The following is a 17,069-nucleotide window of genomic DNA, read 5'->3' on the forward strand; positions in this document are numbered from 1 at the left end:
AGAACAGATTGTACCCTACGGAGGGACCGATGCTCAAGGCATCAATGTCTCTATCATACGAGACATCTCGTGTGTATGTTCGATGTAGTCGTGTAGTCCCTCGAACAGCGTCGATGACGAGGAACTTGATCAGCGCTGGTCGAGCGGACGAAGCGAGCAGTCGCGAGTATGCTCCCCAAAAACCTGATCGCCAGCACACCCGTGCAAGTGTCGCTCTGCAGACGGCGATTTCGGAGGTCTGCTCTCTCACACTCTCTGTGCTCGCAGAAGGTGGGACGGAAATGGCTATGTGCAACGCGTCTGAGATTGTTCGGTGTTCGTATGTACTGTTGTATCGTAAACAGAAGCAGTGACAGCCATTACTAGTCATAACATAGGAAACGGCCAGTAACGACAGTAATGGACAGTCATCACTCTAGGCAAAATGTGCAACCGTTAGGAATGAATATTCGGACCAAGGTCCGATCTACCACGACCATGGCCCGGCCCGGCCGGCGACGCGCGCGCGTGTGGCAGTACTTTATCCTTTTATCATCTTCTCAATAGATGCACCAAAGGTCCACCTATTTAAGTTGATTGAATTGTCCCTTTAACTTCTGCTATGGTACTAAAGTACTAGTACACCGTAGCATTAAAGTGGAACTTTAATTAACTATTATTAAATATTAATTTGGGTTAGGTCCATATTAATTCAACAATCCCCACCAAATGCTAAGTCACACTAAAATGTTCTCATCATCACGCTCTCATCATCTCAAATGTTTGATATACTGATGTTTCGATGGAGACTGTTAAGTTAAACATCCACCAAGAATCTAGACTACACTTGACCACAACTGCAGAATGAACTATGCCTTGAATTGGCAATTTTGCGTGGAATAAGTTTCATCTAAACTCTTTACCAATATTAGATTTCCAAGTGCATTCCCTCTGGTTGGAGCATACAAGTCAAACTCCATAGCCTTTCATGCATGGGTATCTAGAGACCACCTAGATCTCATAAACTGTGACTAACAGTTAACCCATATAGGTATATTCCTCTAAAGATGTTCTGTACGACAACATCTTTGCTTCACAAAGCCACTTGGAACATATTAAGGTGTAAACACTAACATGTCTTACAGTAAGGAAAGATGTGCATCTGAAATGAACCTTATTAAGGGTCTTTCCTCTCGGTATACCACTAGCTTGTTTCACCATTCTAATTCATGGGATCTCCGATCACATAGAACAGGTTACCACTATGATAAACTTTAGGTGGTTCTCAAGCCCATCTCACTCGATGCATTATCAATCACACTACGTGATAGCCCCTTAGTAAATTGATCTACCAGATTTTTAGACGTATGGACATAGTCCAACGCTATTACTCCGAAGTTTCTCAATTTCTTGACAGATTTTAAACGCCTCTTTATGTGCTTTGTCGACTTCATATTATCCTTAGAATTGTTTATCTTGTTTATCACAGTTCATAAAAATAGATGGCACAGGTTTTTCAACCACCGGTAAATCCATAAGGAGTTCACGAAGCCACTCAGCCTCAACTGAAGCGGTATCTAATGATGTGAGTTCTGCTTCCATAGTCGACCTCGTTAAGATGGTCTGCTTGCAAGACTTCCATGAAACAGCGCCACCTCCAAGTGAAAACACATATCCGCTTGTGGCATATATCTCATCAGCATCAGATATTCAATCTGCATCACAATAACCCTCCAGTATTGTTGGGTACCCGGTATAATGGATGCCTAAACTCGTAGTACCTTTTAAATAGCGCAGAACTCTCTCAAGAGCATGCTAGTGATCATCTCCCAGATTTGAAACAAATCGACTAAGTTTGCTCACAGCAAACGAGATGTCAGGCCTCGTAGCACTAGCTAAGTACATGTGAACCAATTATTTGAGAATATCTCAACTGATCCCTAGATATCCTTCATTTTTTCTTCAAAAGATTACTAGGATCATAAGGTGTTGGAGCAGGTTCACATTCGCTATAACCAAAGCGACTGAAAACCTTTTTCCACATAGTGGGATTGCACAAGTGTGACCCCATCATTGCCTTCTCTCAGTAGCTTAATGTTAAGAATAACATCAGCTTCTTCCAAATCTTTCATTTCAAAACTACTGGACAGAAAGTCTTTTGTCTCTTTAATCACATCAAGACTCGTCCCCAAGATTAGAATGTCAAACATACAGGCATAAAATTACTCCCTCACCCCCACTGTATCGATAGTATACACATTTGTTTGCTTCGTTCACAACAAAGCCGGCATATGTCAAAGTTCTATCGAACTTTTCATGTCATTGCTTAGGTGATTGTTTTAGGCCATATAAAGATTTCAATAACTTACACACCATGCCTTCTTGACCGTTTGCTACAAACCCAGCTGGCTGCTCCATGTAGATTTTCTCATCTAGCTCTCCATTTAGGAATGCTATCTTAACATCTATTTGATGGACGAGAAGACCATGAGAGGCAACCAAAGAAAGTAGCACATGAATTGTGGTCAATCGAGCCACAGGTGAATAAGTATCAAAGAAATCCTCACCTTCCTTTTGTAAATAGCCTTTAATTACAAGCCTCGCCTTGTAACTTTCAATAGTACCATCAGGCCTAAACTTTTTCTTGAACACTCATTTACTCCCAATGGGCTTACACCCATAAGGACGCTCAATGACCTCCCAAGTTTCATTAGACATAATAGAATCCATCTCACTCTTTATTGCTTCCTTCCAAAAGTCAGCATCAGGAGAGGAATATGCCTCTTCAATGGTACTTGGTGTGTCATCCACAAGATATACAATGTAATCATCATCAAAGGACTTTGCAATCCTTGGTCTCTTACTCTTTCGAGTTGATACATTGTCATCTTGCAAAGGATTATGTATATGAGATTCCTCAGTGTGTGTTCTACCGGAATAAAATGCTCATGGTATCAATAGTTCATCATTAGGCGTATCATGTGTAGCTTTCATTGGAAATTCATCCTCAAAAAACATAGCATCTATGGACTCCATAATAGTACCAACCAACATGTTCGGTACTCCAGAGTTTATAATTAAGAACCTATATTCAATGTTGTGGAAAGCATACCCAAGGAAAACACAATCAACAGTTTTCGGTCCTAATTTGCGCTTTATGTTAATGGGCACATTTACTTTAGCTAAACAACCCCATGTGCGCAAATAGGAGATATTTAATTTTCTCTTTTCCCATTCCTAGAATGGTGTGACTTCTTTGTTCTTTGTGGGAACTTTATTCAATACATGACACGCTGTCAAGATCGTCTCACCCCACCATTCCTTAGATAGTCCCAAAGTCTCTAACATGGCATTAACAAAATCAGTTAGAGTACGATTCTTTTTATCAGCAACCCCATTGTATTGTGGTGAGTATGGCGGTGTCCTCTCATTAATAATACCATGTTCCACACAAACATCAAAAAAATCACCTGAAAATATTCTCCACCACGATCATACCTTAACTGTTTAATTTTCCTCTCGAGTTGATTTTTCACTTCAGCTTTGTAGGTCTTAAAATAATGCAAAGCTTCGTCTTTTAACTTTAAGAGATAGACATAATAAAATCTAGTAGAATCATCGATAAAAGTAATAAAATATTGTTTGACTCCCTTAGTCAATATTCTGTTCATCTCACATAAATCAGAATGTATTAAGTCTAGTGGTGCCAAGTTCCTCGTCTCCGCAGTCTTATGAGGCATGCGAGGTTCCTTAGATTGCACACACACCTGGCACTTAGAGCCTTTGACTAAATCAAATTTCAGGATTAAATTTAAATTTGCTAACCGCGAGACACAACCAAAATTGATGTGACAAAGTCGTGAATGCCAAATATACGACTCATTCAAAATAACATTGTTCATAGACTTATTACACGCATCATGCAAAGATAAGCGGAATAAGCCTCCACTGTCATAGCCTTTTCCAACAAAAGTCCCATACTTTGACAGTATACATTTATTGGACTCGAACACAAGTTTATAGCCATCTCGACATAGCAACGAGCCACTAACAAGATTCTTTTTGATGGAGGGGCATGTTGCACGTTCTTCAATAGCACTGTCTTTCCTGAAGTAAACTTTAGAATGACTATACCAACACCAAGAACACGCGTATGTGATTCATTCCCCATAAGCAAGGCTCCAACCCCTTTGCATTGATAAGAAGAAAACAAAGAAATATCAGCACACATATGAATGTTAGCACCAGTGTCAGCACACCACTCAGGGGATTGACACACTAAAAGAACGGTAGGTAAAAGATTACAATATCTCGATGTTCCTTCTACGGTCTCGCTAACAACCATGTTTGTTGTTTTCTTCGCTTGAGCTGGTTTTTTCTCTTGCTTGAATTTGCGGTCTGGACAAGCGCTTGCCCAGTGATCAGTACTCCCGCAAACAAAGCAACCAGCTCATTTGTTCTTCCTTTTAAACGAGGTTGCGTGCTTGGGCTCCATGGCATTCTATTACTTGTTCTTCTTTTTATTATTATGTGACGCATTGGAGTTCTTCTTTTGTACGATATTGGCACTAGAAGTCTCAACTCCTTTTCCACGAGTGTCTTTTGCTCTCGCCCTCTCCTCAACATCAAGACGTGTTGCACACAGCCATTCTCGTCCCATCTTCTGCAAGCACAGAGAGTGTGGGAGAGCAGGCCTCCGAAATCGCCGTCCGTAGAGCGACACTTGCATGGGTGTGCGAGCGATCAGGATTTTGGGGAGCGTACTCGTGACTGCTCGCTTCGTCCGCTCGACCAGAGCTGATCAAGTTCCTCGTCGTCGTCGCCGGCACCGTTCGATGGACTACACTGCGTACATCTGCCTGCATCGACTGTGTACGACTACATCGAACATACACACGAGATGTCTCGTGTGAATAGAGCCACTGATGCCTTAAGCATTGGTCCCTCCGTAGGGTACAATCTGTTCTTTGTATTTGTGCATATTTTATTGTTGTTTACTGTTTATGTGAGTAGTGATACACATATGCACGTACATGTCGTCATATACATCACTGCGATTTTTTGGATTAAATTAAAACTGAAAATGCCTATTTGTCTAACATGGAGTGGCCCCATCACAGGGAGTGGTTTAGTCTCATAATAATTTTGTCGGTCGTCAAGTGCAAACCTTGGCGACACGCTGCGTGACACTGGTAGTCCCCACTAGAATTTAATATGATGCAGTCTCTTTGACCAATAATGTCGCTCATGTATATGTGCCGAGAATAGACGACTCGCGACTTCTAGTTTCTCTCTCATCCACGTAGACATTCGTCGACATACAGCTTGTCATTAAACTTGCTTTCACACCCACCCTACTTCCTCGCGTAAGACTGTGTTCAACGGCTGTCGTGAGCCACTCCTCCACTTTTCCTGTACATATTTAGCGTTCCTCTTCCTAACGTCCTCTCCGTGCTAAAGTGATAGGAGTGTGCACGGTATTCCTCTAGATATGGGGGCATAGGAGGCAACCCCTATCCTCGTTTTCAGTGCACGCTGTTTTTAGTTAAGAAAAAAATGATAATAGATGATGAATAAGTATAAAACGATATTTTATGGTTTTAGTATAATATAGAGGAAGAACTTAGAGAAACTCGTTGTAGAGGGTAGAGATATAGAGAAAAATTGATCAGTGGTAGGACAGTGGGATACAGGATAAGAAATATAGAGGTAACAGATAGTCTGTGTTACAAATACCTTAATTGTTAAGTCATATAATGAATATAAATCTGTGCTGTGTTACAAACTAACAAATGCATTCATTCATCATATATAATGAATATAAACTTGTTCGGACGTACATTTATTATGACTTAATTGGAGCAGTGATCGAAACAGGAAGGGTTGGGTATATTTTATGGTGCTACCGGCTACCAACGCAATCCGCAAAGCAAAGTGTGACTGCATGCATTTACATGTATATCAAATTATTCATACAAAGTATAACCGTGTGCACGAGGCCTCAGTGGCAGTGTGACTAGGTAATTCCGATTTGATAAATCCCCGAAAGAAATCAAGGTACAACACAAACTCATGCTTGTTCAACTAAATGTCTCAGCATGTTTGCCAACGAAAAAAAATTCGAATAATAAGAACTTAGGCTAGTAGTAACAATAATTAGCTGGGCCAATTTAGCCAACAGATCATCAGATACGGCATTTTTACGGAGCCAGGTGATGTCTGAATCTGAAACCCCAATTGGCCGGATAATTCATAGCTGATGACATGTCTGTACAAAAACGTTGGTTTCCTGCCGGGTAAAAACCCAAGCGACGAACTTCAACCAGCATGGATCCAGCTGAGGTCGCAGGAAGGAAGGGCCTTATTTCCCCAATTGTCCAGTAGGGGAGGCTTCAAGAGGACGAGTTCTTCCGAGCTGCATAAACCCGATAAGCAGCTAATCCAACAACTGCAACAGCAGCTCCAACTGCAAATTATTAGTGCAGTATCAGCATAAGTCAGACCTCATAGAACTTTCACATTGACTGAATATTTAAGGACTATTATATATTAGCATCAGCAGACAGATAGATTTCTAATCATTGCACCTGTACTCTTATAGTTCTATGTTCAGTATGATGTTAATTCAACCATTCACAAACTCAAGGGTGCATGCAACTCACCAGAGACAACCATTAGCGAACGGTTTAGAAGTTGCCGATATTGCCGACGTGCTTTTCCAGTTTCAGTCTCTGGAATGCTCAAATGAGGCTGCTGCGCAGCATGCACGATTCTGCAGAAAATGTTGTTCAAATCTCTCAGCTTCACGCTGATCGGAATTGGTGTTTCAATTCCCATGTCTTGGCTCACCTGGAAAGTAGATATTTTCACAGTTACTTCTCCTAGCAGATAAATAAGAGAACTTCCATTCTATAGCCACAATAATTCACGATTGTCAACAAATAGTAAGTTATCCTTCACCTAGATAAGTAAGTCTTCTATTATATGTTATTTTAAGAGGGCTGATCCACAAATTCACAATACAAGGGGCTGTTTGGTTTCTAGGGAGTAATTTTTAGTCCCTCCGTTTTAGTCCCTTTTAGTTCCTAAATTGCCAAACACATGGACTAAAGAGGGATAATCCTTCTTAAGTCCATGTGTTTGGCAACTTAGGAACTAAAAGAAACTAAAATAGAGAGAGTGAAAACTAGTCCCTAGAAGCCATACGCATCCTAATGCCTTGTTCGGTTGCGGATCGAAGGGGATTGGAGGGGATTAAATCCCTCCCTTGTTCAGTTTGATTAGGGAGAGATTAACCCCCTCCAATCCCCTTCAATCCAGACGCAACCGAACAAGGCCTAAGTGGGTTGCATACAAACCACTAAACCAGTGCTTCTATGCATATGAGGAGTAATTGACCAACCCAGCATCCCTTCAATAACTAGCTCTTTAAAAAACGCCAGAAAGCGACCTTATTAAGAAATAATTCAACAACTACAAATAGTGTCAAACTGTTAACGTAACATTTCAACCAATAAGCTGTTTTGCATTTTTCTCCATTCCTTCATACTACCCAATGGCAGTTAAGGATTGAACTAGCACATACCTCCAATTTAAGTTTTATTTTGTTTCTTTTTTAACGATTCATATGATTTTTTTGGCAAGACAAAAACTAAGAGAACACTAGGAGCCACAAAACCCAGAACAAAATTATGAGGTAATACAACACAACTTAAAGTCACGTATGTAGCAATCTGATTGCAAACTCGTCCTGATATCTTATCTTGGTTCCACTATGTCTACATAATTAACAGTTAAAAAACTTACTCTAGTCGATTCTTGTAGAGCTTGTGAAGATTGGTCAAGATCATCTTTTGCAGCAACTATCAAGCAAGGAACTTCGTAGCCAGTATTTTCTCCATGTGTAGCCACTTGCACAAGCAAGTCTCTAGCTCTTTGCCATGAATATTCATCGCAGCTGCCAATAGAACAGGTTCAGAGGATATTCTGTCATTCTGTGATACATCATACATGCATAGTGAGTAGATTTATGTCGATCCAGTCCACAGGCTTCAAAAGAAGATATAACATTATAAACGAGATTTACTTGTCGACCTCCTAAAAGTTCTTCCAGGCATGGTGTTTCATTCTACAGTACACTACAAGAAGCAGACACTGAAGTAAAAAAAACTAAAGCTTATTTAAGTAATTTAACGCATTAGTTTAAGCCCAAATTCCTATCACATCGCTCATTATATATTCAACCATGTTAACACATGGTTTATATCAGGTTAGCAGAAACATGAAATTGGTAGAAAATATATGTGATTAACTTACGATGAAAGTTTTATCAATAAAATTGACTGATACACAAAAAGGGAGAACAGTCAGTCACTATAAACTGTATTGTGAGACTTGCAGATTATGAACAAATAAATACTCAACAGGAGTGTGTACCTATCGTAAACAAATACTGCTACATCACATGGCGCCAACGATTCCCTGTCAGAAAGTAACGATCTCACGTCACCTTCAGGTATCTCTCGCAGTATTAGCGTCTTTCTAGTTCCCTTTAGAAAAATGAATCATATTAAAAAACAGGTTATGCCTAACAATCCACTCACTGACTCAACTAGAAAAAATCTATTGTACTTACGGAGAATGAGGAATCAGATAGAACAGAATTAGTCTACACAGATAACTATATCATTAAAATGTTATTGATTATATAAAGAAGATAATACAGTTGAGAATACTACTATAATCACAATGCACATCCAACATTTCATAGACATTTTCTCGAATATGCATGAGGGCTGCGTATCATTTCATTAATAGAAGATAGCAAAACGAGAGTACAAAGAAACGGACGCACGCACCTACCTTACATCTAGATCTAACTACAAAAACACTTGATTTTGGAAAGAGGAAAAAGGAACAAACGACCGAAAAGGACATCATGGCTCAAACAAGGTCAGAAGTAGCCTCCAGGAGTTGGATGTCCTTAGCTCCAGCCCTACCCCGAAACCAGATATCACTCCCAGCCATAGATAAGGCAGCGGCAAGCCGAGGGGGTTGCCATCAAATAAGCAACCATTCCTATGCCTCCATAATGTCCGGGCTCCCAGGATGACAATAGAGTTGAGACCTTTTTGCATAAGCAAAGGAAGAGAGGAAGAAGCCTTCCTCCACCAATCTAGAAAAGAGATTTCACCAAGTTGCGGGGCGAGGATTGCCAGGCCAATTAGGCTAACGAAAAAGAACCAGAGCTGCCTCAAAAAAACACAAGGCATAAGGAGATGGTCCAAAGTTTCAGGAGCCTGGTCACACAGGACACATGCCTCATGGTGGGGCAAGCTCCTCCTTTGGAGCCTATCAGCTGTCCCGCATCTGTTGTGAGCCACTAGCCATATGAAGAAAACACATTTTGATGTGCCCAAGTGCTCCATATCCTCTCCCAAGGCTCAAAGGTTATCGAACCTTGCATGATTGCATCATAACCTGATTTAACAGAGTACTGCCCAGAGGAGAGCCGCCAGAAGTGCTTATCTGGCGTTCCTGGCTGTAGCTGCACGCCTGCACCCCTTCCAAGGCCTCCCAACAAACACAGAATTCTTGCAGCACTTGCAGGAAACAACTCCATGAATATCCTCGATCCATCTCTTGTTTGTCAAAGCTTCCAAACAGTTCTCCGGTTTGCAGTTCTCTTCGGAACCAAGCTGAAAATGAGGGGAGCAAGCTCTTCTATGTGCTGTCCCAACAGCCATCTGTCTTTCCAGAACAGGGTGCTACTCCCATCACCAATCTCAGTCGACATGGCCATGTTAACAATAATGCCTCTCACCACCTTACAAGACTGCAGCTGAAAGGAGGCCCAATGATTTGTAGGTTCAGTTTTCTTTAGCCATAACCAGCGCGTCCTGAGAGCCCAGTTCAGCACCTGTAGCTGTAGGTCAGAAATACCTAGACCACCAAGCTCTTTTGGCCTAGTAACCTTGGACCAAGATATCATGCAATGCCCACCTCTGGTCTCTTTTCTCCCTCTCCACAAATAGTTTCTTCCAACATTTTTTAGACATGCTGCTGGTTTTTTTGTCTCAGCGGTGAATATGGATGGTAGAGGGATTTTGTCTTCACTGATGCTCCCTCCAGTACAGTTTATTATAAGGCATTTCATGAATGTCAAGAGTGAAACTTCAATTTTTTACCAATAATTTGGCCAACAACTTATAACTATTGCAATACGAACTTTATACTATTTGACTTGTAATCAAATGTGCTATCCAATAATCATAAACAATATAATATAAAATAAATGAATGATTAAAGTGTATTTTAGGAGACCATGCCATGTCAGACAATGCCTTATAAATTGGACAGGAGGGAGTATGTTCACAATAACAATGGGTTTCAAGTTGTTAAAAACAGAAATAATAATATATCAGCATAGAGCATCAACATAACATCCCCGGTGCAAAAAAAATAGAGCATAACACTTACATCAGCCATTTCAACAGAATTTGTTGCAAAGCGTTCGCTGTTAGATGGCAGAGTGTCAGAAGGTTGCCTGTTACAAGGACCCCAAGTGAATTAAAGATGACCAAATGAAAAAAAATGATGTAAGATATAAGAAAATGTACGGCATACCTTCCAATGAATGATTGTAGCAACGACGTCTTTCCAGAGCCTCTGGCACCAAAAACATAACACTGGAAAATGTTTCTCTGCGTATGTTGCTTTTTACGATCCACTCGTCTTCTCCTTGTGACAGTAAATGCAGAACTGAACTCACCAGGATAACCAACATATGCAAGGTTGGCATAACTATTTGTTGGATCTAGAAGTGTCATAAGAGCCCACTGCATCGTAAAATCCTCATTCAGCAGCAAAATATAATGCAAAATAGCATGATATAAAATAATATATTAACAGAAAAAATGCATTGCATGCTGCCAGCATTCCGTAGCACATGTATAGTTTTCCATACTTCACTCTTTCAAGAAATATCACCATCAACAGAGCACACCACTTCAACATAGAATTTCATTGATTATGCTTTTCTGAAATGTTTAGCAACTAATTTAATTACATCAGCATCTTGCATACTGAGTGTCAAGTTTTAATGAGCATGTCAAGTTAGGGTGTGTTTGGTTGCCTGCATATGGCCTGGCCAAGCTCACAGGACGCAGCTTTCTCATGTTTGGTTGCCTGGTCAGCCTCTTCAGCCTGGCTCACGGGATGCAAAGATTCCTCTAGGCCTGGCTCCCAAGATACGCAGGAAATGGGCGTTTCTCCGGAGCCAGGCTCTGCCGGTGCAACCATTAGTATTTCCTAATAACAGATTAACCTCTCATTAGTGTCTATTAAATGAATTTGATTTATTTCAAAGTGGATTAAGGCTTGGTATGGTACATTATAGACTATTGCAACATCATCACATGAAATTATAATAAACTTTATAGCTTTTAAGCTCATGCACCGAGCATTCATGCAAGCAACCAAACAGCATCTCAAATGGGCCAGGCTAAGCTCATACAACCAAACAGCATCTCGAATGGGCCAGGCTAAGCTCATACAAGCAACCAAACATAGAGACACTACATGCTCTCAGTCTCAGCCAGGCCAGCAAGAGTCAGGCTCCCTAGGTACGAGTCAAACTCACCCATGAAAGCAACCAAACAGGCCCTTATTCACCACATAGACATAAGATTTATTTGGTCCTTCTCAAAGCAACAAAGGCAGCTGAGTAAATGGTGCATAAGAATGCACCAAACAAACATAATAGAAGTTGTTTTGGATCCACAACAAACATGTTTGTTTACTAATAAGATCCCCATTTAACCACCAGTTTATTAGTAGTGCATGATATGCTAAGGATGATACAGAATACCTTTGAGAGAAAACCTTCAAGTGACAGACCACCCAACACATTCTTTTCAGCACAGTCTTTATAGGGATCAGAAATCCATGGGCTGAAATATACAGCACAAAAAGAAAAGGTGATGCAAAGGAAAATAACAGCAGAGAAGAATGAATATATCTGTCACAAAGCCTGAATAAAAAAACAACACATTATCAATAGATTAGAGGAATTAACACAAGATTTTCCAAATGTTTCCATATATATGAGCATTATCAAATGTACTACAAGTACAGTTGCAATATATATGAAGAATGATTGATTCATCTAACATCTTACTTTTCAGGTGCTGTTGAGAAAAGGTCCTCCAGCTCAGTAGGTAGTAAAGCTCCATCCTGGATACACATAAAGAAGTGTTGTGTTGAGTGATCAATCCAAAATTGGATACAATATCCTAATAAAAATCTATAACTTTTAAATGAATATATGTATTATTAATTAAAATGCATAATAGTTATTCATTATCATTGAATACCAATTGCATATCAGGGTAAGACTTTTAATAAAACCAAATTTGTACATTCTTACATTATCAATGTCAAACATGTTGAATATCCCTCTCAAGAAATCGACCACTTCGCTTGTCATTTCCAGAGTCTGCAGAAAAAAGCTGGCTTTATTACTTCACCATTGTTCCATTCCATCAAAAAGATATTATATTCCTGCATGAAGCTACTAATAATAGAAGCTCCCAGAACACTACTGAAGCAACAATAGAAGTATTTGTGCTAATGACATAAGTGTGCAAGGCTGTCAACTACATATATAATAATAACAAACAACAGAATCAGCTAAAACTACTGATCATAAATGCTTTAACAGACACCAAAAGTAGGGGGAAATCAGTTTTAACATAAAAACACAATGACACACTAGGTCGGTATTTACAACCCCTGACTTCATTGGAAGTAAATGATAGATATCCAAATGAATAGAATGAGATAGGACAAAAGACATAGATAAATAAGTAACATTGACATTGAAAGATTTGTATCAATCATAAAAAAACATACTTGATCAGGAGCTCTTTTAATTGGCATTGCAATGAGATCATCCCTAAGCTTGATGTCATTGTCGTAACCAAATTTCCTCAATACAGTCCAAGTAGTTTCCAAACGACCTTTTTCAATAAAGAGGGCATGCAGAAAAAGGAACCCAGTCAAGGTAAGGCCGCTTTCATTTACGCCTTCAGGCATCTTCTCCTGAACAACTCTCTTAACTCCTGAAATTTCAGTAGGCTGGAGTGGAGCATTAAAGCATCGGACCTGTAAAGCAGCAAGAAGAACCTCACATCACTAGAAACAATAGAGTATATTATTAAGTAGTTATGTTGTATACTGCTAGATGGAAAGCATGGTAGCCTTCATGAACACAAACCTGGAATTCATTGAGCTCCACATCACTGAGAGCACCATCCTTGTCATTATCACATATAATAAATATCCGCTTCAACGCTCTCACACATCGAGGCTTCAGAGCTTGTAACTCTTGATCGAAGAGCGGAGCAGTTGGGTGAAGTACTGCCTTCTGGGCATAATAGAAGACCTCAGGCACCTGCCAAAAAAATAAGTCAGCGCCAATAGTTCAATCAGAATTCCAGATGCCGGGAATTTTAATACACTAGTCACACACTATCCATGTTTGGAGCACTACAAGCAAGCCTTATTCTAATGTGTCTGACAAATGTTCAGATAACACAAAGGTAAGTATGAGACATTTAGGGGGTACAAATAGCCAATCAAGTATAAGAGGGGGGACCTGGATCTGCCGAAGAGCGGAGCACTCAATGCATGTCTCAATCTCGCGGAAGGACTGCATGATGGGCGCCATAACCTGTTCAAGGCTAACCTGCTGTTCGTCCCTCAGGTCCAGCTTGCACCCCACCACGATAACTGGAGCCTTCAACTGTATCACATAAACCAGACAAGAGAAATCACAATGGGCCAACCCTAGAGACACTCAAACGCAAGCGATCTAGACCTACGCCACACTGCATCGAATCGCGGCATTACCTGAAGTCGCCGGAGCTCGGGAAGCCAGAACGAACTGAGCCGCTCCAGTGTGGCGGGCCGGTCGCAGGCGTAGGTGAGCACGACCGCATCGGCTGCCTGGCACTCGGCGATCAACTTCGGCTTCTGCTCCGGGCTGCAATCAAAGGGACGCGCAAAATCAACTCAACCCCAGGTATTCATCCATCCCGTCAAGATCTAACGAATCCGAGATGCGCGGTAGGAGGGGGACGCGGTCGGAATACCTGGACGACGTGTCGATGATAGTGATGGGGACGCGATCGGGGAAGTAGTCGGCGGGGAGGCGGGTGGGGGGCATGACGCGTGGTACGTTCTCGGGGAACTGCTCGGTGGCGAGGGCGACGATGAGGCTGGACTTGCCGGTGCCGGGGTCGCCGATCACGACGACCCGCACGCTCGACTTGCCCGCCAGATTAGCGGCCGCCGCCAGGGACGTCGCACCCGCCATGCCGCGCACCTCCTCTCTCTCTCTCTCTCCTCGCGTCTTCTCCCTCCCTGCTTGGCTTAGGGTTTTGCGGGATTTGGGTGTGATATTGGCTTGATCGGGACAACTCGTTTCATAAGGATTTTTTAAAAAAATGACTCACAATAATTTTGAGGAAGATAAAGAGACACGAGGTGTGTTTGGTTTGGCTTTGGTTTTGCCTCGTAAAAATCAAAAGTCAAACTAAAGGACTGGATTCATAAAGCAGCTTTCTAAATGCTGACTTTCTCGCAGTGCAAAACTGAAAACATCACTGGACTTGCTTTTAGTGCCTTTCGAATAGAAATGTTAAAAAATATATCGAAGAACTTTTAACGGCTTTTAGTGGTTTCTACCAAATGATTTTTAGTTTTTTAACAGTTCACAGGCCACAACAGTTTTTTTCATAGCTCACAGCCCACAGCACCTTTTTTCACATCCACAGCCCAACCAAACAGACCCAACTCTAACTCTGATTCTAAGTGAGGATTCAGAGAAGCTGTGCTAAACGGAAATTTTTTTACTGATTCTCATGTAGCAGAAAGATTGGAAGTCGTTTTTGTGAAAGAAAAGTGGGATAAAAAAACATGCTTCATCGTCTCTTAAAACAGCTCCTCAACCAACCAAATATAGACCTTCCCTTAAAGATTGACCAAAATTACTCGTAAATGCCATTGAAAAAAATCATCACGATCCCCTCTCGTACCCCCACGGCGTCCGGCCTCTGTTTCACGACCCCTTGCCTACAGGTAGCGGCGGCTAGGGTTCTGTCGTTCTCCAGCAAATCTGCCGCCCTCCAGCCACCGTGCCGCCCTCCAGCCACTTTTTCGCCCTCTAGCCATCAACCTCAGGGAGTCAGCCAGTGTCGGCGCCATCCTCAACACCCGCCAGTGGTGTGTCTTCGTCTATGTACTGCAATTCCCTCCGCCAGTCTCCAAGCTAGCTTCCTACCAAGTGCAATCTGTCACTATATTTGGATAGACAGTTCTGTTAATTTTTGCTACATTATTGCTATGTTACTGCAGTTGCGATGGAAGCAAACAGAACAGGCTCATGCACTAGCACCATGCACAAGAGGTGGTTTGTTCATATGTCTGTAACAATAGTAGCGTACGTGCGAGTAGAGAACCCAATGCTCACTCGTCATCCATGAATGCATATGCATCACAACAGCTGTACATATTTGTTTTAGGTTTTAATTTTTTTTACAGCATGCATATTTGTTTGAGGTTTAATTTTTTTATAGCATTATGGGTGATAGTGCTGATCAGAATGAAGAGAACACAGCCCTAGTATATGAATTGTTCGCCGAACAAGCGAAGGCGCATAATCGTTATGGCACCCACTTGAATAAAATAGGGTACAAAAATGTGATGGACAAATTCAAAGAAAATACCAGGTTGTCCTATACCAAAATGCAGTTCAAGAACAAATGGGACAATATGAGGATTGAGTACACAAACTGGAAAAGATTATCGAGATAAACCGGGTTAGGATGGGACACCGCTAAAAACATGGAGTGCGACGAATGAAAGGTGGAAGAACCTGAATAAGGTAATAAAATTTTATATAATTCTCTTTATTGCATCTTGTATTACATGTTATATGTCTAACATCTTTCTCCTAATGTGCAGCAATACAAAGGAATTGTTAAGTTTAAAGATGGGCCTCTCTTGCACGAGGAAGAAAACACCATCATGTATGAAGATGTTAGGAACACAGGAGATGATCATTGGGCTCCATCTAGTTGTACTACACCGCACATTGTGGATGGTGAAACCAGATTATATCCCTACTATTCCAGCCCGTAATAGGCGACATGTCCCTCAATGCATCAGACACATCTACCATAGGGTCAAGTGGCATGAACATGAATAGGTTTCGTGATGTAGCGAAGGCACTTTGGGAGTCAAAGTAATTAGAAAATGTGGTTCGTGTCATAATTTGGGGAGAGTGCCATGCTAGTTTTATGCATTTTATGGATTGAACATTTGAGACCATTTTATGTACTAATATAATGGGAATATTATATGGTATTATTTCATAAATTTGTTCGTATATGCATTCTTGTTATTGATCTGTAACAAATTTGGACTGCAAAGGGTAAAACAGACAATCACCACAAACCACCAACTCTCATGTCTCAGCAGAAGAGAATCAGTTTACTTGCCAAACGATTTTCAAAAGTGATTCTGATTCTCTAGGAGAATCAGAAGGATCAGGGTCTGGAGCTAAAGAATCAGGAGTCAGAGTCGTGCCAAACGGGCCCTTACTAGAACTTTATCCTCTATATTTGTCCAATACCTTCATTGTTGGAATTGAGGAGAACCAGAGTAAGCAGATTAATTCAAAGTTGCATTGTTTGTGGTTGCTTGGGCATTGTTGTGCTTGTAGGAGGACAAATGGAGGAATGGTTGCATTGTTGTGTCTGTTTGAGCATTATTGTGTCTATAGGAGGACGAATGGAGGATAAGCACCATAAAAGGGTGGATCACTAAACAAGGGAACGAACGAAGGAGGAGCATTATATGATCCATAGGGAGGAACACTATACATATACCCATGCACGTATGGTGGCTTCCCCTGCAACGACCGGCGTGGCCCCGCCCCGTGCAGCAGCAGCCATGGCTACGCAGGCACACGTGCTTGCAGCCACCGCGACCTCGTCGACCCGCATGCAGGCCACGCGGGTGCACGT

At 41.3% G+C, this 17,069-nt stretch overlaps 1 protein-coding gene and 1 long non-coding RNA gene across 3 annotated transcripts; one reads left to right on the plus strand and one right to left on the minus strand.

Annotated features, from left to right (window-relative positions):
* Window positions 1–5,905: 5,905 nt before the first annotated feature.
* LOC103644237 (mitochondrial Rho GTPase 1) lies at window positions 5,906–14,503 on the minus strand. The gene is made up of 14 exons (XM_008667436.3): window positions 14,133–14,503; window positions 13,891–14,023; window positions 13,637–13,783; window positions 13,256–13,432; window positions 12,892–13,143; window positions 12,407–12,475; window positions 12,158–12,213; window positions 11,849–11,930; window positions 10,606–10,817; window positions 10,459–10,525; window positions 8,416–8,528; window positions 7,786–7,936; window positions 6,642–6,828; window positions 5,906–6,445 (listed from the first exon to the last, which is right to left on the minus strand). Exons 1-14 carry the CDS (start codon window positions 14,354–14,356, stop codon window positions 6,372–6,374), a joined length of 1,944 nt encoding a protein of 647 aa, XP_008665658.1. The 5' UTR covers window positions 14,357–14,503; the 3' UTR covers window positions 5,906–6,371.
* Window positions 14,504–14,606: 103 nt separating this feature from the next.
* Window positions 14,607–16,431, plus strand: LOC103644236 (uncharacterized). Of its 2 annotated transcripts, none has more exons than XR_561548.4 (3): window positions 14,607–15,280; window positions 15,397–15,925; window positions 16,006–16,431. It is a non-coding gene; the product is annotated as an uncharacterized lncRNA (long non-coding RNA). The 2 variants fall into 2 exon arrangements; XR_561549.4 differs by having other exon boundaries at window positions 14,607–15,264.
* Window positions 16,432–17,069: the final 638 nt, after the last annotated feature.

This window comes from Zea mays, chromosome 1 (assembly GCF_902167145.1).
Source record: "Zea mays cultivar B73 chromosome 1, Zm-B73-REFERENCE-NAM-5.0, whole genome shotgun sequence".
In the NCBI taxonomy this organism is placed as follows: Eukaryota; Viridiplantae; Streptophyta; class Magnoliopsida; order Poales; family Poaceae; genus Zea; species Zea mays.